This window comes from Anolis sagrei, chromosome 3, assembly GCF_037176765.1.
Source record: "Anolis sagrei isolate rAnoSag1 chromosome 3, rAnoSag1.mat, whole genome shotgun sequence".
In the NCBI taxonomy this organism is placed as follows: domain Eukaryota; kingdom Metazoa; phylum Chordata; class Lepidosauria; order Squamata; family Dactyloidae; genus Anolis; species Anolis sagrei.
Window position 1 is genome coordinate 138,110,272 of NC_090023.1, and position 25,293 is coordinate 138,135,564.

The 25,293-nt window shown below is 37.7% G+C and overlaps 1 protein-coding gene across 8 annotated transcripts in view; it reads right to left on the bottom strand.

Annotated features, from left to right (window-relative positions):
• Positions 1 to 234: 234 nt before the first annotated feature.
• The window catches only part of PCDH17 (protocadherin 17), a 175,503-nt gene continuing 150,444 nt past the window's right edge, over positions 235 to 25,293 (bottom strand). For 2 of the 8 annotated variants that reach the window (XM_060769381.2, XM_060769380.2), the window contains exon 5: positions 18,600 to 18,674. Coding sequence is in view for 5 of the 8 variants with exons in the window: in XM_067466912.1 (XP_067323013.1) it covers positions 1,738 to 2,423; positions 12,514 to 12,600; positions 18,600 to 18,674 (848 nt within the window). In the remaining 3 variants the exon portion in view is untranslated. Of the gene's footprint in view, positions 2,424 to 12,513; positions 12,601 to 18,599; positions 18,675 to 25,293 lie in introns of those variants that run through there. The other 6 variants (XM_067466912.1, XM_060769377.2, XM_060769382.2 and 3 more) reach the window with 6 other exon arrangements.

Here is a 25,293-nt window from a genome sequence, read left to right on the forward strand (position 1 = left end):
CACACTGAAACTTTAGTCAATGTAACAGCTCTTTCCAGAAAACCAGACAAAAGATTGTTTGTATCACATGGGCACCAAAGCATTTTCACGCTCTATGAACCAAAGACTAGTATTGAACTTTGAAATATTAGGGTAATTTGAGAATTCAACCATGACCATACTATCTAAACAGACTGGTCTGTGTCTTTGTGAATGACTGAGCACGCTCAGTAAAGAACAAGGAGGTTCCAGGTGTTGGTTCAAGTGTAATTTTTGTTATTAAACATGGGTTGCGACAGAAGCTTCTACAAGGACTTGCACATAACCATGACTGATGGATGTATTCGTCGGCCGTTCAGTTAGCTCCATCAACTCACTCAAGACACATTTTGAACAGATTATGTACTGCGGTACTTGGTAGACCATACATTAAACAAGAGACTTTGCTCTGAGGCCCTGCTTCCCACACTCCGCGGGGAAAAAGGAAAAGGAAAATGAAAAGAAAAAGGAGAGAACAAAACTCATAGAGTTCAACAGCTACTGAGGCAACATCTGCCATTTACATTATAAGCCCAAATATTTCTTTTTTGCAACACAACTATATATTAATTTAATAAAATACACAATATAGCTCTTATACACTCAACAATTTGGCTCAAATGCACTGAATCTGCAATAAATCAATAAAAATATGTCATTTGATGTAAACACATTGAATCTTCTTACATTTGCACATTTAAATGATTTATGTGGATTTGCGTGGATGTCTGAAATGTTTCACTCACTTGAGCTATTTTAGTGTCCACAAATGACTTACAAAAGGTGTTAATAATGTTAATTTATCTCCTCTATTATTACCCATCAAAGGATAATTATTATTTGTGATCTCATATTATGCCTCAGGTTTACAACATACTGCTAGCCTAGAGTTCTGCTGGACACTAAAGTCTCTTCTCCCTCTTCTTACCTTGTGAGTTAGTTTATGCGTGTGCAGGACAAACATGGACTCTACCATTTTACATTTAACTTTAATATGACATGAGCTGAATTACTAATGATCAGAATATTTTTGCTGAACAATGCTATGGAATGGGATCTTGGGTTTCTTTCTCTCTTTTTTGTTTGTTTTTCTTTTCTTTTGTGTGTGTCTATGTGTGTGTGTGGCAGATAACTTTATACAGAAATGGTTATCACAAATGACTGTTAATGCTTGGTGTAGCTTGGTTGACTACAGGGATTTTTGAATGTTTACTTGGTTTCTGATTTTGGGATTTTCAGTAGAAGCATGTAATGACTGCTGGAAACCTATCACAGAACTATTCCACCCTGCTTTTTATGGGGTCTACAGGTAAACAGTGAAGTCAACATCAACTATCAGTCTTAAAATAACAGGTTCCATTTGTCTTTTTTCTACAACTTTCTATTAGATTGTCAAAGTGGCACCAATTTTCTGTCTTTCCTTCCTTCCTTCTGTCCTTTCTTCGTTCCTTCCTTCTTTCCTCACTTCCCTCCCTCCTTCTTTTAACATACATCACACTGTTCTAATGAAAGTTTGGTAAAAAACGAAACCAGTGTTATCTGAAAAAGAAAGAGCAGTGAAAAGAACATACTTGTGGGCACTTCAGATGTTCACTAAAAGCCTTAAAGCAGCATTGGTCTTCGTTCATCCCTGTATAAATTTTAGAACCAGGGGAGATTTTTTTTTAATTCAGCAGAAGAAGCAAATAAATGCCAGGCTGTCTTTTGTTTTCTTTTGTTTCATTTTCTCACAGCCACAGGGTCATTTCCCCGACAGTCCTGTAAAAGCTTGTCAATCTCCCGGACTACTTCCTCTGCATCCACTGACTCTCTCCCTAGTTCCCTGTTTGAACGGTCTATCTGCTCCAACACAGCGTCCATCTCAGAGGAGTCTCGGCTCACTCGGGAATGTACCTCAGCAAAGACCCTAGCCATCTGATCAGATGCAATGAATGCAGCGTCTCTGGACTGTTTACTAGGTGATAGGTACTGACTGTCAGTAGCTGTCATGTACTGGCTGCTGGGTTCAGCCAAGGCTCCTGGTTTGACTTCACAACTATCCAGTGGTCCTTTTGTCGAGGCGCAAGGCTCAATACAGGTCTTGGTTGGGCTGCTTGATGCTGAGGGAACCTCTTGGAGGAGAGGACTCAGGGCACGTTTGGCTTTGAGATAAGGTTTCACATTGGCAATGAGAATAGTGTGCTCTCTCTTGTCTTTCCCGAATGTACAAAAAGTCTTTTTCCCCGTGGGGTTCACAGTTTCGTAAGTCTCAGTCTCAACATTAGCTTCCACTGTGGGGACAAAGAGATTTGTTCGATAATCTGCATTTTCAGCCTGGTTGGCAGTGGGGAACTGGGGCATCCAGCATCTATCAGAATGACCAAGCACTCGGCATTCATCTGTGCAATTAATGCACTCTTCTTGTTCTGCAAAATAAACAAGAAACAACAAGGCTTTTAAATCATTAATCAGCTCCCTTCATCAGATTACAACCTGCTCCCTTGGCCACTGGAGTTCTTCATTATGAAAAGAAATCACAGTCGGACATTTCAGGAGCATTGCATAAACCAACCAGTTGAGAGAATAGATTTATTTAGAACTATTCCCAAGGTACACCCATAGCTATACAGACCAGAGGAAACAGAAATGGGATCATTACAGACTTCCACTCAGTAGAACTGAGCATCAACCATAGACTAACCTGGTGTAGAAATATGTTGGGCTTTGTTGTGCTAAAACTGTTTGAGAAAAGGTAGTCACAAATACCAAGAATTATTTTACTCCTAACAAATCCAATAACTGGATAATGCCTGACTCCACACAAATACAAACTGTTCATAAAAATTAAAAAAGCTTAGCTCCATCATGAGGCTTCTGCTTGTTTGTAATTGTTATGTTGCATGGCAGTTTGTGTAATGAAAGGAGTTTCTTGAAAAGCTTTCTTTCCAGCGAAGAATGCAGAAATGGAGTTTTCTACTATTGTGCATTAAGTATGAGCTTGTCAAGAAAGGCATTATTGCTGTTTTATTTGACATGAGTATGGATTGTGTAATTGGTTTTTTCCCCTTTTTTCTTTTGTTTGATGAAAAAAATGGGAAATTGATTTGTGAAATTCATACTATTAGGAAGGATGTCATGCATTTACATTTTCGTGAAATAGATAATATTTCCAGTCAGGCAACTTACTTTGTTTTCTCAAAGTGATTGCAAAAATTGTTAATGAAGCAGGTTTCCTACTTGATCAACAAAGGGTTATAATAAGAAGCAAAAAAAAGTATGTGGTTATAAAGAACTGTCCGTTCATGCACTTTTTGTACTTGTGCATAAAACATGCTTTGGATGACCTGTGCATAGGCCATAGGGATCTCTCTGGATGGCCTCTACTGCTAGGAGCATTAAGTAGACATATGTGTTTTTGTATGTATGCATGTATGTATGATCCCACCTTTCTTCCAGCACAGAATCAACGTCTTAAAAGCACAGTATAATTTAAAACTCAATATAAAAGTAGAAACACAATTACACTTAAGTTATGTACAAAACACAAATTAAAAACAAGTTAAAACAGCATTAAATGCAGTTAAAATATAACATTTAAAGACACTTAAAACATAATGAAATACAAACACTACAACCCTGTTTAAATCCTTATTTGCTACAACAGACTGAAAACTCAAAGCTTCCTTTATAAAATAAGTAACTCCTACAGAAAGACAGCATGGAGGGGGCCAACTGGACCTTCTGGGGAAGGAAGTTCTCTGGAAAAAGCCGCCAAGTAGAGCATCTCTTATGTCCTCACCAGACAGTAGTGGTGGGACTGAGCAAAAACCTGCCTCTGCAGATCTTCAAAGATAGGTAGGTTCACATTGGGAGATTTTTTTTCAAATAGTCAATCTCTATCTTCCTCCCCACCAACACAGCACCTTTTCATCTTCAGAATCATGCAAGTGAGGCAAGTGTTACAAAAATGCAGAAAATAGTTTAGTTGAGTTTATTAGTTTAATCATTAATCATTGCCATGAGAAGAGGGGTTTGTGACATTTCCTGTTATAGGTCTCAAAATAATTTAGCAGGCATTGTGAAGTGTATAAATTTGACAGGAGGGCATGTAACATTTGGTTTGTGACACTGAGATGCTTGGATGACATGGCTAGGCAACTAGTGGCCATCTTCTTTTTATTTGTCAATAACTTATCATTCACCACTGACAATTCTTTTTTAAATCTGCTTTGAGTGTTGACTTTATTGTGCAGGCAGGGATATGACTCCTCCCAACATATGATGTTCCCATCTTCATGCATACCCTCACTTTATATATACTGTATTTCTTCAACTGTAAGACATTATCCATTGTAAGATGAACCAAAATTTCAGTACCACTACTCAAAATACATAAACTACACCTGCAATTCTAAGGTCCCTTCTACACAGCCATATAATCCAAATTACCAAAGCAGATAATCCACATTGTCTCCTTTGTACTGCATTATAAGAGCCTACACTGTAATCCAGTTTAAAGCAGATAATTTGGAGTTTATATGACACTCTGAAAAGGGCAATAGAATGGAAGAAATATAGTATATAATCTGATCAATTTTTATAGTTTGTAAATTTGATGCTACATACTCCTTGCAATATTGTATTATGACATTTTTGAAGCTTTGGTGTTAACATATAATTTTTTAAAAGCACTTTCAAATATGGAAACTTTTGGTGTATTTATTAGGCATTTTGAAGATGTACTTTAAAGTTTATTGGCTTTTGTAATGAGGAAAAAGGCAAAAACATGTGAGTGGGAAGTTCTGACAAATTGTTGTTGCCTTCCAGATTTAGGAATTTTCTTTATTTTTATCTTCTCCTTTGAAAAGAGCACACTAGCTCTTTGTAAAGAAGTGGATGAGTATTTTAAAAAAGGGGTAATTGACAGTTGTGCAAAAGATGACATTTCATTCAGTGAAACTTACATGACATTATCTCCGAAATTCTGAAATATTCTCTCCCACGCAACGGTCATAGTACATGAGGCCACACCTAAGTATATGGTACCATAAAATCTAACAAAAAAAACATTCAAAGAGCATCCCATCGAACACAGACTTGTAAAGCCCATTGGCGAATCTGTTGGGAGCTTCTCTTGTACATGTTCCACGTGGTCATGTGATTATGGTACTAATCCAGGACATTGCCACTTTGGGTTGGCTCCCGGATTCAGTGGGGCTCTTTACATGCTCTACCTTCAAGCTGTGACAGCCGTGAGGAAGAGAGTCCAGACTCTCCAGTTGGGCTGTTCCTAATATAGTTTATCTGGACAGTCACCCATACATTGGATTGTTGATACTGTCACTGCAGCAGCCAGCACAGGGTTCTGCAGAGCTCCCAGCTGCCACTGAGACATCAGCAAAGGCACCTGTGCAACTAAGGAGAAGGAATGAGAATCACCTCTCTTTTTTCCTTGGTCAGGGGTCTCCTTTGCTGATGTTAGCAACAGTGCCCAACAACAGATAGGAGCTCTTTGGAGCTCTCATCACAGGAGCCCTCTGGAGCTCTCATCTGACCACCAGGAAACAGGAAGGATGTGACACTGATCTGACAGTGGGCTGGTTCAAATTAGAGCTAACCTGGAGTGTGTGTCTGCTCTGGAGTTTTAGTAAAACACCAGAACATTCCCCAACTTCTTTTAATGTGTGATAAAATCAGTGTAGATAAGCTCCAAGAGTTGTTCACTTGTATGCCTCATCTCTTAAAAGAAAAAAAATGCAAACACTTACAGCCCATCTGACCACCTAGATGTATATAATACCTACTCAGATCACCCTCTTTTATGTAAAGTTATTGTGCCTAAATTGCTTCTGAAGTATTTTCAGGGATTAAATGAAATGCATGCAAAGATAAAACAATGGATTAGACATGCAGACAAAGTACAGTAGACTCTCGCTTATCTAATATAATTTGGCCGGCGGAACGTTGGATAAGCGAAAATATTCGATAATAAGGAGGGATTAAGGAAAAGCCTATTAAACATCAAATTACATTATGATTTTAGAAATCAAACACCAAAACATCATGTTTTACAACAAATGGACAAAAAAGGCAGTTCTATACATGGTAGTGTTGTGTCGTAATTACTGTATTTACGAATTTAGCACCAAAACATCACAATATATTGAAATAGCTGTGGATCCAGGCAGGAGGCAGACTATGTTGAATAAGACAGAACATTGGATGAGTGAAGGTTGGATAAGTGAGACTCTACTGAAAGTGTAGCCATGCTATTTCAGCCATCCCAATTTGGGCTGAAGCACTCACATATCCTGGAACCTATTGTAATGTCTTGCACAGGGAAGGGCTTTTCATAGCAACTGCAGCCATAATCAGGTCTCAGTGTCCCTGTGTGCAGTATTTCTTCCTGGGTGAGAATATTCTTTCTTTCACTCCCTTTCTGCCACTGTCAATGGTCTCCAAAATCTTCTGAGGCAACCATCTCACCTTGCCTGTTGTATATCTGCTGCTAGAGATGACCCCCATTTGCACTTGTCTATTCCTCTAGCCATTTCCGAGTGTGTACAAAATTCACAAGGTTTGTATTTATGCTTGTGGTATTGACTAGGCTTCCATTTAAGCTACCTGGGATTCCTAGCACCAGCTGAATTAAATATGAAGCAAAAGGGAGAGGTGGGGGAAGAGCGAGTGGTTTTATGAGGAAATCGGCACATGTTGACCTTGAAGGGAAAACCCACCAGCACTCCAAGCCTTTGCATCACTGTGCTAGAAGGAAGGTGAAAAAAATCAGCAGGTTTCTTCTCCCCTCCCCATAAAAACTCCCTCTTTTATGTCACATCACAGAAAGCAGATTTGAAGTATTGATTATCATATATTATAAGCTGCTCACCTCACCATTAGCCTGCAATTTTGACTTGCTGCAGCTAGCAGCTGGGGAAGAAAATCGAAGAAGTACTTTTGTACCAGCAGAAAGAAAGAGGGGGAGGGCTGTAAACACAGAGTAAACTATCACAACCCAGGTAGGTCTAAATTAGTATTTATGAGAATGTGGAATCAATTTAAAAGGTAAGAATAAACATAGAAAATGGGCCCACATCTCGCATTGTGCTGCAAAATGCCTTGGGAGGGTGACAGGCATGATTGGTCTTTATCCCAACTCAGGTCTACCTTCCTCCAACTGAAAATAAACCCTTCGCAGTCCAAGTGTGTACAATAAACAGCAGCAGCCTTGAGGCTTTTGTCAGTCTCTGGAGGCTCTGGGGTAAACAATCAGAAGCGCTTTGTGCACGTTTGGGAAAATAACACCAAAAATAGAGCAGAGAAATTAGCAGCTATAGAAAGCCAAGGAAACAAGTGACTTAGAATTAACCATGGCTGGTAAGTTAGAGGAAGGGTTGGGAGACAAGAGGCAGGATAGTTGTGGCAGAATTCAAAAAGGAGGTGGCATAATAGTGGTTGTGCTGATTTTGCATACAGATAGGCAACACTCTGCACCACCTAGAAAACATTAACAAAGGAAAAGGTGATTTGATTTATTTTTAATAACATAACATGCAGCAATAGCTAACATTTGTTCTCCAATTGTCTCAATTTGGTAGAAATTAATCCTTTTTTGTCCCACTTTTTAACCTGTTCTTAAAACGTCCCAGTTTCTCTCTCCCCACTTTTACCCTCTGTTCTCAATATTACTTCAGTTGCTGCAAAATGAGTTAAAAGTACAAAAATAAATTGCACTCCTTTAACTCAGCAGGGAGAAGTGGAGATGAGAGACAGAATCTTCCATTGCCTGGAAGGTTCAGCTAAAAGCAAAGTGCTTCAGCCTCTTCTAACTTAGGCTAGAGCCATGATCGCTGGTGCTGGCTGAACTGCTGACTTGACTGTCTGTGGTTCAAATCCTCAAAATGGGGTGAGCTCTCATCTGCCAGCTCCAGCTTCCCACGCTGGGGCATGAAAGAAGCCTCCCACAGGATGGTAACACATCTGGGTGTCCTCTGGGCTATGTCTCTGCAGACAGCCAATTCTCTCACACCAGAAGTGACTTGCAGTTTCTCAAGTTGTTTCTGACATGATAAAAAAAATTAGGCTGGATCTACACTGCCATATAATCTGAATCCAGATGATCTGCTTTGAACCAGGTTATATAGCAGTGTATATTCATATAATCCAGTTCAAAGTAGATCATCTGGATTCAGAAACTGGATTACATGGCAATACAGATCTAGCCTTAGGAAGTCATATTTTTAAATCTATTGCACACGTGGAAGGTGTTTGTCTGCAATACATTGGAAGGTGTGCTAACATTACTGACACTGACACACCTGTGGTATTGTGGGGATATATGTTATCCTGAGAATTATGTCTAAGCTGAATTCTGGGGAATAAAAGGGCAATCAAGAGTGGTTTGATCATTATGCAAATTAGTTTTATTTTGGTACATGTTTAATATGCATGTTGAGGTTCTATTACTTTCTGGATCAATACACATTGGGCTTAATGCGTTTTTTAGAAGGCGTGACTGAGAGCAAGAGAATGGTGGCACTTTGTCTACATTATGAAAATACTTTGGATAACTGTAAATTATATTTGCAAGTAAAATGAATTTAGAACCCCAACTCCTTTTCTTTACAATATGAAGTCACTGAGAAACACTAAAAGAAAATATTGTCTTTACTCTGGAATAAAGCTGATGTTTCCCAAATCGGTCCAAAGAATTGTGACGTCTTGCAATATAGCTCCTTTGGTTTTACCTGCTTTTGCCAGCTGTCTCTTCCACATTCTTTTGGGGATTTTTTCATAATTATTTCTTAGATCTTGAGAAGGGCTTCTCCAAGAGATTTTTAATGATGATAATAATAAACCCAAGGATGTATTTAGCTATGGTGATCATACAGTTTGAAGAACACACATCATCATCATCATCATCATCATCATCATCATCATCATCATCATCATTATTTCTTAGAGTTATAGCAAAAATGTACTGCAAAAGTATCATTTTAATGATGCACCAATACACAAAGAGAGACAATTTTAAAAAGAGGAAGTGATGAGTCTTTTCATTCAAATGTTTCCTGGGTTCTGAAAAGAAACTCACTCAAAGCCCTGAGAACCAAATCAACATGTTTTGCAAGCACTCTACACATTTTTCCTGCCTGGAAGAACCCAGTGGTGCAATCTGCAGTATGTTGGGATCCCTTCTCCCTGGAGGCCATGTGATACTACCTTGGGAATAACTGTTTTATTTGTCCTTTGCCTATCTGTGCTCAAAATTTAGTGAAGTGAAGTGGGATGATGCCGTTGGGCAAGCAGATGCTTCCAGAATGTAAACTAAAAATAACTCCCTGTCTGTGATTATTATTACTTTTGGGCTCATGAATAAACATATGCAGAGGTCACACATCTGGCAGGAAAAACCCTATATATATATATATATATATATATATATATATATATATATGAGAAAAGGGGACCATAACTTGGAGGAAAGCAATTTGACTCCAATCTGCAGCCCTCCACATGCCAATGACCTTGGGGCAAGTGTAGCCACATAAAAGATGTACACATGTTAAAGGAGCTCAGAAGAACCCATGGATCAATGCTGTTACCTTTCTTCCACTCACCCACTTCCTTCCTATTTGTCATGTATCCTAAAAACAAGAAAGAAAATTGTCTAACCTCCCATATCACTAGCATCAGGGCAGTGGACAGACTAAACTTTTAAAAATGTATACATGCATAAGATGTGAAGTTTGCTACAAAATGCTTTAAAATTAATACTGATCTAGATCAGGGCTTTTAAAACTTTTCCCACTCACAGTCCTTTTTGCCCAAGAAAATTTTATGTGACCCCTGGTATACGGGTATATAAACTAGATATAAAAAACTAACGTTTACTGAAAAAAAAATCAACCTTTGCAAGGTTGCTAATCAGGCTGATTTTTCCTTTATGTGGAATATAGTTGAAGCCTTTTCTTCAGTCAACACTGCACATTGTTGATAATAGATTCGTTAAAATGAGTGACATTCAAAAACCCTTTACTGTCCTCAATTTTGGTGACCCCAACATTGAGCTGAAGACCTCACTTGGGGGCAGATTCCATAGTTTAAGAAGTAGTGATCTAGAGCAGGATTTATTTTTGCGGGGACTTACAAAATGAATAAATTGAAAATTGAAATCATAAATTAATGCACTACATGATTTTAGTTGCAACAATTCTTTATGCTCAACTGGAAAAATACAATTCCGCTGTTGATACAAGATTGCATTATAAAGATGATAGGAATGGCTAAAATGATAAAAGAAAAAACAACATGTGTAAATGACTCAGAACCTTTCATGGCTTTTATAAAGAAAAGGTGAAGATTTGGGGTTTTGAAAACGAAATAGACTGGATACAGGAGTTTTTCAGAAATAGATCCATTTGTATTTAATAATAATATGAAGATAATGATTGTACCAAAATTTAAGTCTTTAGGGAGATAGACAGGAAGGCTTTTTTCTTATGTTTTTTAAGCATTATAATAATTTTTATAGGGAATACGGGGAGTGAGGATGGATCTTTCTTAATAGGTGGAGAATTTGTTTTAGATAAAAATCAGAGTGTGGTGATTTTAGAAGATAACTAAATAAGAAAATTGGTTTATAATGTATAATGAAGCTTATATTGCATTTTTTAAAATTGTATGTTGCGTATTTTGATACCATTTACAACCTCTTCTGATGAGCTAAAATTTGGTGGCATATGCCGGTCCCTCTTCAGTTTTACCATGGAGCCCACCAGCTCCCATCCCATGATGTACATTATTTTCATCTGGGCTTTGTGGCAAAACTGAAGCAAAACCAACATACGTCAGGTTGTGGCAACACAGGAGGCTTCAAGTGTTGTATAGAGATCAACAGGGGGAAACCAGACAGCGGATGCTTCCCCCATGAGATGAGGTAAGGAGGAAGTTGGGTGATGTGGGGTATGGGGCGGCGGGTTCCCCATGCCGGCCACCGCCAGATTCGTTACAATTCATGGCGATTCCAGTGGCAAATGTGATGAGGTCCTTAGTACCGAACATTCGTAGTCTTACTGTGATTTTCTCCATCCTATGATTTACCCTCCTGGATTAATGATAAAACCTCAGATGAAGTGGGAGAGGAGTAACACTCTCTCAAGGTAATGCTTGGAAGCTCTGACTGAATCGTGAAATTGATCATAGAGTTGGAAAATACACCAGTGACCATCAAGTCCAACCCCCCTGCCATGCAGGAACATATAATCAAAGCACCCCTGACAGATGGCTACCCAGCCTCTGCTTAAAACTTCCACAAAAGGAGATTCTACCACACTTTGAGCAGCATATTCTATTATAAAACAGCTCTTATGATCAGGAAGTTCTTCCTAATGTTTAGGTAGAATCTTTTTTCCTGCAATTTGAATCCATTGCTCTGTTTCCTAGTCTCTAGAGCAGCAGAAGACAAGCTTGCCCCTTCCTCAATGTGGATTTTTTTCAAATATTTAGACATAGTGATCCTGCCCCCTCCCCCAGCCTTCTTTTCTTCAAGCTAAACACACCATGATGGCCAGACAGCCCTTGGAAATAATGGAATTTAGGGAGGGAACTTCCACCAAATGTAGGTTCTCTCTGAAACAGGATGTATCAGCCTGGGATGGGAAGAAAGTTCAAATAATTTAAATTAAAGGCCTATATGTTTTTAACAGATTGAAGGGCTTTCAATAGGAACACACTGGTCATCACAAAAAATATAGTGACTTCCTTTGGCAGCCACGTCTAATCCTTAAATGTTTTTGACATACAACAAAGAAAATGTCAGCCATCAGCTAAACAGTGCTAAAATAGTCAACTCTATTATCCTATGGTTCTATGATCATTTTTTTCCTTCCAAAATGTTGTCCAAAATTGGCTTGTAAAAGTGGAAGAGGGTATTTTAGCTTAGCCCTAGAGCCAACATCTGGGTCTGTGCCTTTACAACGCTTTCCCAACATTAAGCTACTCAAATTGCACCCTCTATGCTACATGATGAATCTTTTTAAAATTTTCTTCAAAGGAAATTTTAGATATCACATGGGTCTATATGTGCCTCACTGCTCAAACATTTTTACAAAACGAATTGGAATAGCTTGCTGCTGCTTGAAGCAAGTAGCATAAATGTTAGCATGCAACTCCTCGACGCCCACTCATGCTTTAAAATAAATTGTGTATATATCGTGAATGGATTGGTGGATTTCCTCTTTTGCTTCCTTCTGAAGGTGAAACTAGATGCCAATGAACATCTCTACCCCACTTTTCCTTGTGAAATCTTTTACATGATATGCAACATGCAGTTATCATACCACCCTTCCCCCCCATGCCTAAGTACAATCAATCTGAGTGTAGTGCAAACCTGTAAGTAAAAATGAAAATAAAAGGTCTTGCACATTATCAAATATAGCAATGACACTGTTTCCTAGTTTCTAAGATCAAGTGTCATTTGTCCTATAAGTAATGGAAAGCTGAGGCCAGTTTTACCTTTTGGGGATTCTCCATCCAGTGCCTCTGGACTTTCACTTTCTTTACTTCTTACAGAGCATTTGGTTCTTTTCCATGGCCAGCCAACTGCCAACAAAATTTACAAAACTCTGGGACTTCTGGATTGTGATAGATGTCTCATAGGAAAAAAAAACATGTTTGCTCTAAATTGAGCATTCTAGCCCCAGAATATTTTCCCCATTATGAAAACACATCACAAAGAGCCCCATGGGCATTAAAAATAAGTTTAACATTTCTGTTCAAAGTTGGAAGAACCCAGTTTGCAATTGCGGCCAAATACAGGAAATGATGGTTTGCAAAAAGTTATGTTAGTTATAACAAACCAGCATCAAAATGTGGTTTCATGCTCTAGCCCAGGGGTGTCAAACTTTTTTTCATCAAGGGCCACATCAGCCTTATGGTTGCCTTTGAAGGACCGCTGAATCCATGGACAAAAAATCTGTGGATACAGAGGGTCAACTATAATTGTTTTACCTAGTGGTCAGTGCTCTTTAGATTTTACCCAATTTTGGTTCCCAGATGTTATTGAACAACTTCCATCACTTTTGATTATCAGTCGTGTGGACTGTGATAATGGGAATTGCAAACCAACAGAACTTATGGTTCTGAGGTTGGTGAAAGGTAAAAAATATCTTTTAAAGTCAGGTATCATATCCACAAAACCTTGTATCTAAACTCAAACCCCACTATCCAGACTAAACAGGATAGTTTAGACAGGATAGTGATCCAGATGTTACTATATCACAACTCCCATCTGCTTGAGTCGTGATGTCTAACCATGAGGTATACAGAAGGTATACATGGTGGGCTGGATTAGGCCCATGGGCGTTGGGTTTGACACGTGTTCCCTAGCTGGTTAATATTTATAGTTAGATAAACTTCAATTGATGTCATAATCAATAATTTTAAAATATCTGACCCAGATCTTGGGATAATTACCACTGTGCAGTGATGCATTTTGTTCTTATATACTCCATTCCTTGTTGGGAGGAGATGAAACAGTCACTTTTTTTAGTGATACACTGTTGTATTAAGGGAAGGGGGGATGGAACCGAGGACAGACTTCTCATATGGCAGCCTAAGGACAGGCTTCTATGTCTAAATGTGTTTGGAAAAGTCCTGTGTCTTAAAGTACATTTTCGTTTCAGTTAACAACTCACTTTGACCAAGCACTTCCATTGCTAAGTTGCTTTAAAGAAGTGATGGAATTCCTCACTAATTATATTCCCAAGAGAAGCAGTTAATAATTTAAGCAATTTTCTTCACTATGTAGTTTTCCTAGATTATTCACAGCTTGGGACATATTCTGTGCAAAATGTTCATGTTTCCCTCCATGTAAAATGCTATTTACTGTATAGAAACTAATATTTATGCACAGAACTAATACTGTTTTGCCGTTTCCTTCCAGAAAATCTGTAGCTTAGATTACTTTTAATTTACGGGGGGGGGGGGGGGGGGGGTGCTTCACAAGAAACAGAACATAGGACACAAAAATGCTGGTGTTGGGGACTAAAACTGCCCCAAATTCACACAGTATTTCTGTATAGAAAATTGTTTGGGTTTTTTTTCTGCACAAACATCCATGTGTAATTTTGTGCAGAATAAATCTAAAATTGTGACGATTCTCATCGGTCCAGGGTTACCTTTATTAGGGTTTCCTAACATTCAAGAAATATATTATGTGACCATTTTCCAAATATTCAAAATATTTTCAAATATTCCTCAGATTTCTACTTCGGAGGGTGGAGAGGGATCCTGTGTTTCAGCCTAGTGCTTGTGAATTTACACACCAGGACCCTTTCTAACCTGTTTAAAAAACAGGAAGGTAAAACTCACCCTTGGAGTATCTCTAAGAAATTAATGCTGACACATCCTTCCACCAGAATGAATGTAAAATAAAGCATGTTAGAAGGATTCAAAATGTGCTTTTCTTGCATTTACTTATGAATGAACACTCTCTCCACCCTGTATCACATTGTCCAAAAATAATTTGCATTAATACTTCCAACTTTTGATGTTACAAATAATATTCATATATTCTAAATTCACCATTCATGAATGCTTATATATTAATACTATTAAATTCATCTGATAATCTGAAATCTGAGATATATAATCCTAAATAAAAATAAAACTATAATTTATATGAGTGCCTGAAAGGGAATACAACCTCAGTGATGAAAACACTACCTAATATATGATTTTTTATTGTTGTTGTTCACTTTTTGGTGTCATCTTCTATGTTGAGACCAAATCCGTGTTCTTAATTTTGTCTGACAGAAGTAAAAAAAAAAAAAAACACTTCTGGACATTTCATAATCAGAGAATCTTGAATTGCATGTTTATCAAATTTCACATTTTTGAACAGTGAGGAAGCATATTTTGGAAGGCGAGCATTTAAAGGGAGATATGTGCAAATCTGCCTTTTATAGACTTTCCTCATATTAAGGTGGTCTTGGGATACACGAGCAGCACATTAACTTTCTAAATCTTGCTCAATTTCCTAGAGCATTTTGAAATTCATAGTGGAGTTTTGTTTTAGATTCAATCCTGGAATTGGGTGAAAGGAAAGCATAAAACAAATGAAATGTCTATAAATTAGGCCAATGGTGTACAATACTTATTTTCTCATGACCCATTCCAATCTTTTACAGGACATATTGATAAGAAGAAGCAAAAAATACAAGGAGGATCCCATGAAACACAAAGTTCACTGTCCATCCAGACAATTATATTGTTAAGAGTTTGTATTAGGACAGAGCTAGCTACTTACTGCTGCAATTGTATGAAACTATTTTATAAAATTATTACAAAAATGTGTTACTGAGTTAGGGAGAACAACTGTGAAAATACTGCAGCCTACAAAGTTCCTCATTACAAGGAATATATAATGTATGGGAAAATTCCAGCAAGTCCTAACGACAAGAAATATTGGCTTGTTTTGATGAAAAGAATCAGTCAAAGTGCTTCTTCTGAAACTGAATTCATCTTTAATTACAATTGATCTTGGTATAAATAAGTAGCATGAACAAAATGAGTTCTATCTATGTGCAAGTCCTATGTTATTAAAGGGAGCTGTCTGCAATCTGCATATTTATATTGGGTGAGGTGTTTTTGTTTTTCAGTTAAGCAAAGCAATTAGGAGGGTTAGATTAGAAATCCGATTGGCAATAAATCTAGAATTTGTTTTTCAGGTTTTTGGAGGGAGAGATGGAGCAAGAAAACAGATTGGAATGTAAAGCTTTGGATAAAACCAATCACAAATGTCCTAAGATATTTTGGTGCCTAGGGACCAACATTCACACTTTGCTATGGTAATTAAGATGGGATATAATGAAACACTCTTTCACATACATTGCCTTGCATTGGTTGGTGCTCCTTCTGGATTGGACCTACAGTGGTTTAAATCTGTTGCCAACACACTTTAATGACATCTCAGGAAGCTGCCTCTCTGTCACCTGACCTTTTGAGGGGTTTCTTTGTTGGGAATGTAGTTTATTTTTATTTTCTTTTGTCACAACTAATAGCATCAAATTATTACTATTAAAAATGGTTTAAATAACAAATGCTGGAGGAAAATGAATGCTTTTGTTACAATTTTTAGGGCCAAGAAAATGGCAGACCCAGAGAAGGGAGGTTAAAGGAAACAATGAGGTTGGTAGCAGCTTAAATCTTCCACTTACCCTGTATGTTTGCTGAACCTCTCTCACCATAAAACATTTTCCATTGTGAAGTTCTCAACTTTTGTTGCATATATATTTGGCAGAGAGAAGAGCAGCACATAAGGAAAGACTTAAGAATATTGACCAGTTTTCTGTATCAACTTAGTTAAGTCTTCCCAGCTAAAGATGGATCTGCACTGTAGAATTAATGTAGTTTGAAATCACTTTAGCTGCCATTGCTCAATGCTATGGGATCATTTGATTTGAAATTTGGCCATGCGTCAGCAATTTTGAGGTAGAAGGCTAAAGACATAGTCAAAATTCAGAATTCTATATCATTGTGCCTTGGCAGTCAAAGTGGTGTCAATCTTCATTTATTCTACAGTGCAGAATAGATGCATCCTAAGAAACTTCTCCTGATACAACTCCTGCCAAACTTGTTGGAAATATCATTCACTCATATTCTGATTACTACAAGAATGGACCTCCTTCTCTCCATGCATTTGCTCCCTGCTGAAGTGGCAATAGTTGTGGTAATAGTGACATTTGTGACTAAGAGGCTATCATGCTAGATATGGCGATAGTGACTCTGAGTGGAATATTCCAGATTAGTGCTGCTGAAATACACATGACCAAGTCTCCAAACCAGCTCAGAGGCTGGTAGATGTCTCTATTGCATGACACTAAGCTTGCCCAGTTTCTGAATGGTATCCTCCTGGCCCAGAAGCAAAGGAACTAGCTTGTTACTGTTGGACCTCCAGCCTTACCTGGCGGTGGTTGCTGCTCGGTGCATGTAATGGTGCTAACCAGAACAATGAAGCAAGACAATTCCTCCACTCTGGCTACCATCACTACAGAAGCTGAGCAATGACCACCATCAGTTTCATGTTGGCAACTAAGAACTAATTGACAAGGGGAAGGTAAATGCCCAAGCTCAGAGAAAGAGGGATGGCTGTGTAAACAGCTACGGATACTTCCAAATAGGAAGCTGTTTGACCTGGTATAAAGTGTTGGCAATGTCCGAAGCTTTATCCCATGCCAGAACAAGGTTGGGTTAAAGTGAATGGATTCTGGGTGTCATGTGGATGCCACAGAGTCCATTCATTCCCCTCCCCCCCCCCCCAAATCAGCTCATTTGGTCTATATAGTTAGACCCTAAGTAGCAATCATGACTATGGAATAGTTATAGATGAGTAAACCTAGGAATTTGTCCTGCATTCAGTATAACTTCTTAAGACCTAATCAAAAGTGCTACTGGAATCACAATGGATCGACCAACTCACCCGAGTGCCCATCCCATGGGAAGAAGCATCCGCTGCCTGGCTTCCCCTTGTTGATCCAAGGCAATGTGGAAAGCTTCTCATGTTGCTGCAGTGGTAGCATGCACCGAGTCATGTTCCCCTTTAAGACAGAGCCTTGCTGTAAGTTGCAGTGCATTGTGGTATGGGAGCCATCAGGCTCTGCCTTAAAAGGTCAGGCAAACTGGTGCATGTGGGCGAATTTACCCCATCTGATGAGGTTGTTAGACATGATTAGACAATTCCCTACCCAACCTACTTTACCAGGCTTTAGCTGTATGTGGAGAAGAAGGTCCATTCCGCTGATCATGAAAACAAGGCATTTCCTTCAAATTATGGAGGATCAGGTCAAGAGAGTTTATTTGGTTAAATATAACTGTGTAACATCTGAATTAATCAGTTGATAGGGAATAATGTTTGTTTTTTTTTTAAAAAAAACAAACCAAAAAACCCTCTATTTGCCTCTAGTTGTTAGAGTATTCTCCACTTTTCAAAATGGATATTACATAAATCATTTGAAATACAATGAATACTTGAAGTTTAGTAGATCTAATCCTAGCTGATCTAGGGATGTTCAAAAATGTGAATGATATGTGAAAGGACCAGAGTGATTCTTGAGATTTTATAACATTTAAAAAGATGTGTATGCAAACGGTTTTGGAGAAAACCAGAGGCCAAGAAATATAGAATTGCAGCCCTGACTCATGCTTCAACTCATTCACCTGTTTTTCTGCTTAATCACCCTCCAGCAGTGACTAGTGTTTTGTTTTGTTTTTGTTTTTTGCAACAAGAACGAGAAACAAGCATGCCCCTTTGTTCCTCTCTGTTGTTGCAAGGGGGAAAACCCACACATATACAAATGGATAGCATTCATGTAGGATGAGTACACAAATGGTCAGTATGGAGCAACGGCTGCCAGGGGCTGTCTGTGGGAGGCTGTCACAGTTGTCAGAACCAATACCTGTGACAGCCACCCAGAGCTTTCACATAACAATGAATCTATACCCGAGGCCCTTGTGTGAACATGGGCACAAACTGCAGTTTAATCAGGAAGCTCAAAAACACTTAAGTATAAAATACAAGAAAAAGAAAACATGGTTGTTACCTGAAAATTTTCCTTCCTTACAGCGGGCTGGTCCACAGATCCCAACAATGGGTCTTTGGCCTCTCCCTTGCTGTTCTGGAGGAAAATTGGACCTGTGAGTTATGGAGAAGGAAACACTTATGCCATTCTTCCCACCCCACGCCCACCGTACCCAGACAATTTTTAAATGCTCACAGTAGAATATATTTCACATATGTTTCAGAAATCTGACACAAGAAAAGGTCTGTTAGACCCAAGTATGTGCTTTGCCCTGTTTCAAACCTGATCTGCTTAACCAATACAAAAAACATAATAGTTGTTCTTCCCTAATAAAGAAGCTTAAAAAATATGAACACTGTAATTGCTCTATTAGCAAATTCACATGACCATTCTTCTTTATGTCTGTAGTCCACTCAAATTTGACTTCAGTTATAGATTTCATCTATTTCTAAATTACCTCACAAAATTACAGGCTTTCCAGTAGTTTTTATAGCATAAAAATTAATTTAAGAACAAATACATTCATTTTAAATATTTTTCAGACTTCTTTCAGAAGATACAAAAGTTATTTTGCATTCATACAGATATCAAATTTCATTGTTTAATTGTAAAAAAGATTCATATTTCAGCATAAATCTTTGTGAATGCTAAATCACTGAAGAAAATAACTGGAACCCATAAAATCTTATCCTGAAATAAAAAGATTAGTCTTACAGGACAGGTGTCCTAAGCAGCCAATACTATTTGCAAGTGCTAATCAGATCTGTGAATGAGTCAGTGTGTACTTAAAATGTCATTCTAAAGAAAACGTTTGAACCAGGGATAAATATCTTCAACTGCTTATGGTCTTGAGATAAAGCCATTCACAAGATGCTTTAAATGTACAGTAGATAGGTAGGTAGCAGGCATGTAGCTGGGGAGGGGGGGCTTGAGGGGCTTCAGCCCCCCCCCCCCGAAATTCTCATGGTGGTTCGCGAAAAGGCCTTACTGGTGCATTATTTAAACTGTTATATTTATTCATATCATGATCTGATCACCATACTCAATATATTCCATATGCATGGGGGTATTGGGGTAATGATACAAAAGGTTTGCTAGGCTAGACCCTCTTTCACTCAGACTCAGCCCACCCCGAACCTCAGCCCCCTCGAAACCCCCCCTGAAAAAAACTCAGCCCCCCCCCCCCCCGAATCGAAATCCTGGCTACGGGCCTGGTAGGTAGGTAAAGATATACAGACAGACAGACAGTTGGGTACATCACTAGGAAAGACAAGCTTGACCATGATTCTAATATCTATTCTTATATGGATATCCTCTTATCCTCAGTGCATATCCCTTTTGAACAAATCTTGCCAGGAAAACCCCATGATAGTTTTGCCTTAAAGTCACTATAACTCAGAAATAACATGGAGGCAGACAGCAACAAGTAATATGGAAAAATACTATGTACAAGGTAAGAGCAACATTTCTTCTGAAACATTGCACAATTCAAGATCCAGCATTCCCTTCAACTGTGTTCTAGTTATCAAAATATCAAAATACAGGTTGTCAAGATGGTGCTTTACTATTTAAAAGATCTTGACAAAACTAATTGTAATTGAAAATTAACATAGAAAAAAAGAGCAAGCATTTGGAGTTTATATTTCTGCTCTTATCAGAACTAACAGCTGTAAGCCAAAGGTAACAAGAAAGTAATGTTTTTGAGTTTTTGAGTTTTTTCCCCCTACATCTCTCCTAGGGGCTTGGTTTTTTTTTATTTCATTATGTTTTGTTTTTGCCATCTCCTGACTGTCTTCTGAGACCAAAAAGAACATAATATTGGTAGCACTTTAAATAATTTTTGGCTAGTTTTCAGATTTCTAAGGATTAGAAACAAAATGGGTAATCTTATTGTCCCAGTACACCGAGTAGTTTCTACACAATAGCTAACATTTGTAGCAGCAATGCGAAAGTGCTGAAAATTCATTCGCGGATTTCTTTCTTTTCTTTCTTTTCTTTATCCAAGGTGTTGAACTTAATATGGAAATAAAGGTCAGCACCTTGAACAGCTGCTTTAATTAATTACATTTTAGCTAGCTAGCTAGCTAACTAACTTTGGTCTTTAAAAACAATGAGCACAACACTTGAAGCACAAAAGATATTTTACAGAGGAAATGAATACAACCAAGCCCTATTGTATCAAATACACAGTCTGAATTAATTCTGTTCCATCGAAGGGAATCAGATTGTCATACGGGAGTTCCATAATCAGATGTCCTATCACCTTTTCCTTTGCTTCAAAACAGCAAGGGCAAAGGGGGTCAGATCCTGGAAGTGATACATTAAAAGCAACAACCTTGCCGACAACATTACGTCGGGAAGAAATTAGATCACAACAATACTATATTTTTAAAATTAAAGGTGGCAATGTCATTGCTGCTTTAATATCCACTTGCATTTCCAAAATTAGGCCTTCTGGGATTCATAGGAGGACTGTGGGTCACTTTGTACATTTTGATGTCTTCAAAACAATTTAAAAGTAACTGGAAACCAACATATTGTAAAGATTATTAAATGACAAGCAATAGCAACAATCTGTTTAGCATGTCACAAAATAGTTTTTAAAAAAAAAACGCTGAAAAGGAACACAATTTTGAGCTAAAACAATATGGGAGGAGGGGGATTTAACTAATGTCTCAAATTAAAATTTGAAATGCAGCAACAATTGAGTCCACTTGCATAGTAACACAGATATACTCCTCTGCCTCATATTGTGGTTGATACTGCTTTTTAGAAACACAGGTATGGCTGCATCCTTGACTTCAGACTACTTTCAAATAATATGTGACTGGTACAGTTAAAGAGATTTTTGGATACTTATATAGGCATGACATAGACAGACATTTCTTTGTTTTAAAAATGTTCTACTCTCTGTACCATTCCCAATACTTTGCTGCAGATATTAGGAAGTCTGAGGAAGTAACCACAACAAACAATTTTGAAACCAATTTATGTTTTCGCCATTTAAATCTGGAATATACTGAGATTTCTTTCCTCTTCTTCTTAAAACAGGAAGAAGCATAAATATGATGACACTGAAACAACAGCTATTTTAGCAAGATAATTTTATCAGGATGTCTTCTTCAATTAGAAGATGTGTTCTGTGATTAAAAACAGAACTGACATAACTATTTGTGGTAGAGGCTTGTTTATTCTTATGCCCTAAGGAAATATCTAAAGCATTTGAATAACAAAAAGGATGAGTGGAAATATATTTTTCTGTAAGATATAAGTGTTTTATGATGTTTTTAAATACTATCCAGTCTGTCCTTCTGAATGAGTGCTATGACTATAGTGATTTGCAGTAGGGTACAAGGACTTCAGAAATAAAACACTGCATTCATTTAGAGCTGTGGAAAAGTCATATGCTGAATATTTAAATGTTTTACATATCTGTAGTAGTCTAAAAGAAGCAGTAAGGGTGGCCATCTATATGCAGCTTTTTTTCTTTTCCAACAAATGGGATTTTATGTGTGATGTCCCATTACAAACTACACTGCTTAGTGACCAAGTTCTTAGTGCACTAATGAAAATATTGTAGAGCTCATGAAGTTCTTATTGAGCATGAGGATCAACAAAGGGACAATGGGACAACAAGCTGAAAGATGAATGCTGCAATCTTTATTCCCATTGGAAATGTAGCAACTACATGAACTCAACTTTCTGAAAGATACTATTTTTATTTTTGAATAAGACAAGTGCAATTAAATAGTCTGGACAGAGTTCAGGAATATTATGGTTATCAAGACTCATTCTGGTATCCACAAACTAACAAAGTCTATCATCAAATGAAAACATTGGAAAATGTTTCCATCTGCTGCCATTTCTTCTTTGACCTTGTGTCAATGCTTATCGTTGGGTGCAAAATTTCAGGAAAGATAATTTAAGAACTGGAATGTTCTAGCCCAGCAAACTATACAGGAAGTGATAAGGGGCAAAGAGGTATTTGCCAATCTCCTTCTTGGACTTCTTCTTTTTTTTTTTTTGTTTTTGTTTACAGCCAGTAGACACACAAGTGAAAAAAGGATTAGTAAGTGACACAGTGGTCAATTTCCCACATTTCCTTATTTATGTATTTTTAAAAAAAAATAAATTTATTATGATTTTTGAAATATTACTGTAAAATAGTGTGAATTTCTTTTAGCCTGTGCAGCTTTGCCCAGGGCAATTGTGTTTTTCCAACAATTCACCTGACAGAATACATTTTGAGTCTTATTTTCATTATGAATTCCTGTGTGTACTTGTTCCTAATATAGATATGGATTTTATACACTTCCCTTGATTCAAGATATGTCTGAAATTACAATCCTAAAATGTGAACCAAAGAAATGTATACCTCAGCTTCTCAAAGGGGATAGTATACAGAACTTCAGCTCTACAGCCTTGTAGCGTATCGGCTTTTTATTCTAGGTGCAGGTAGAAGGGCCAGTGATAGAGATTCAGCTAAACAGCAGTAACTTTACTAACCAGCAGGCAGGTGTTAGCAAGGAGAGGTGTCAAGAAACCACTGAATAGCTTTGGGGCAAATTTGGGTCACACTGTTCATAATGATGTAAGCAAGTAAAAATAATTACAACAACCCTTTGAACTAGGCTGGGACGGATGACTGTTGAGATTAGGGGACCATTCTGGTGACCCCAGATCTTTTGGAGGCCTACAACCCAACCTGTTCCTCTCTGGAAATATGTGCTTTTTCGTTTCACAGTAAGATGTTCCTCAAAGAGGTGATTTAAAGACATTTTTGCCAAGTTTAAGCTATAAATTCATTTAGGCCCAGGTAAGGTTTAATTTTTAAACAAAAAGAGGAAGTGGCCTAGAAAACACTTCCAGTTCACCTCCTTTGTTGAAAAACAGTGTCTCCTTAGCCTGAAGCAGCCCAGAGAGATAAAAAAAGGTGGCAACCTCTCCCCTCTAAAGTGTTGTGTGGTTTGAATGAAATCGTATGAAAGACTGAATACACCATCCTAAGAAAATTGGAACCTGGGAAAATGGTATTATGAAAGGAGATGAAGAATTCATGAACTTCTGACATGATCAGAGACAATGATTAACTCTGTGGTTGAAAACAACATGTTTACATAGTCAAAGACAATGGTTCCTTATATTAAGAAGGAAACCCAACATCAGTTAATGACACCTGTTCAGGAACTGAGTCAGCATGTTTAGCTGCAAAACAACCTGTCAGACATTTACAACTTTTTAGAACAGCAGCAGCAAAAAATTGCTATATAAGAGACCTTTTTACTGTCCAAAAGCATGGCAGACAGCACAGTCTGGTCACTCGCCATTTTCTCCAGGAGACAGAAAAAGATGGTGTATCAGCAGAATGGCAGATTTGCAGGGAACACAGTCGGTTCTCTTCTCCAGGAGACGGAAGAAGGGATGGTAATGTATGCATGGAGAATGAATGAATGATGAATGAGTGTTAGAGCATATTGAATGCTTCCCCTTTATTGTTTGTTTGTGTACCCAATGAAAGATAATGCTATAAAATATTCCATAAACTGAACTGTAAATCCATTTAGTATAATACTAGATACAAAGTTGTTCTTAAATACATAATCCTATCACATATGCATTTTGAAAATGTATTTCAAAATACATATGGGAGGGAGAAATGTTTATGAAAATATGCATTACAGTATGAATTGTAAGGTGAAAACCAGATGGAACAGGCATATGGAATGAGCACATACGGAAAGTGACATGGACCAGAAATGGACTGATTCACTCATGACTACCTCATGTGATTCAAAACTGAGGGACACATGGCCTGCATATTTCTAAGCAGTGGGTGAGAAATCATGCTTCTGATTATTTCCTACAACTCACAGAGAAAGCTGTGTGTAAAAAAGGGTCATTATGTTGTATTGGTTTTCTATTTGAAAGGAATATTTAGCATAGGGAATCCTGCAAAACAATTAATTCTGTCCATTCCTGAAATCTGAAGTGGTGTGCTCCATTCATCCACAATATTCTCAAATTTAATTCTGTTGCTAGGTTTTTATTTCCTTTATATTTAGATGAAAGAACCCTTTCTGTATTTTCTAGCTTTGCCCACTTTCCCGAGTTACATTTCCTTGTGTAAACTTTCAGTTGACATCTTCTGAAAGTGTGCTAATAAGAATTATGGTCTAGTCATCTTTGAGATCTTGTGAATTTTGTCTTTGAGTTAGAACCATTTAATTGATGTCCTGGAAAGACTGGTTTCTTTTGTTTCTATGCTTCCCTTTATGTTCTTTATAAGAAACATCTAATCCCCTTTTATGTACTGGCATATCCCAAGAACCTCATGTTGATCTGTGTAGGAGATCTTCACCCCATCTAGATTATTATCTACCACTATACAACCAAAGCAAGTACTTTAACAGTATATATAATCACAAGACCCCCTTCCCTACCAGTGTTAAGAACTCTGTCTTATCAGGTGCACGAAAAATTCAATTTATTCAACCTTGCTCAGAAATAGCACCTTGAGATACTGAGACACTGTGTCCAAATAAAATAATCCTAAAATAACTAAAACAACCAAAGCTAAAAACAATTTTGCATTTGGGACAGTTTGTACAATTTTCATTTATTAGATAGGAAACAGTGTTTTGCACACAAACCTAGTGTTTTGGCAAATGAAATTCACACACACAAAAGATCCCAAATACAAAATTGGATAGGCCAC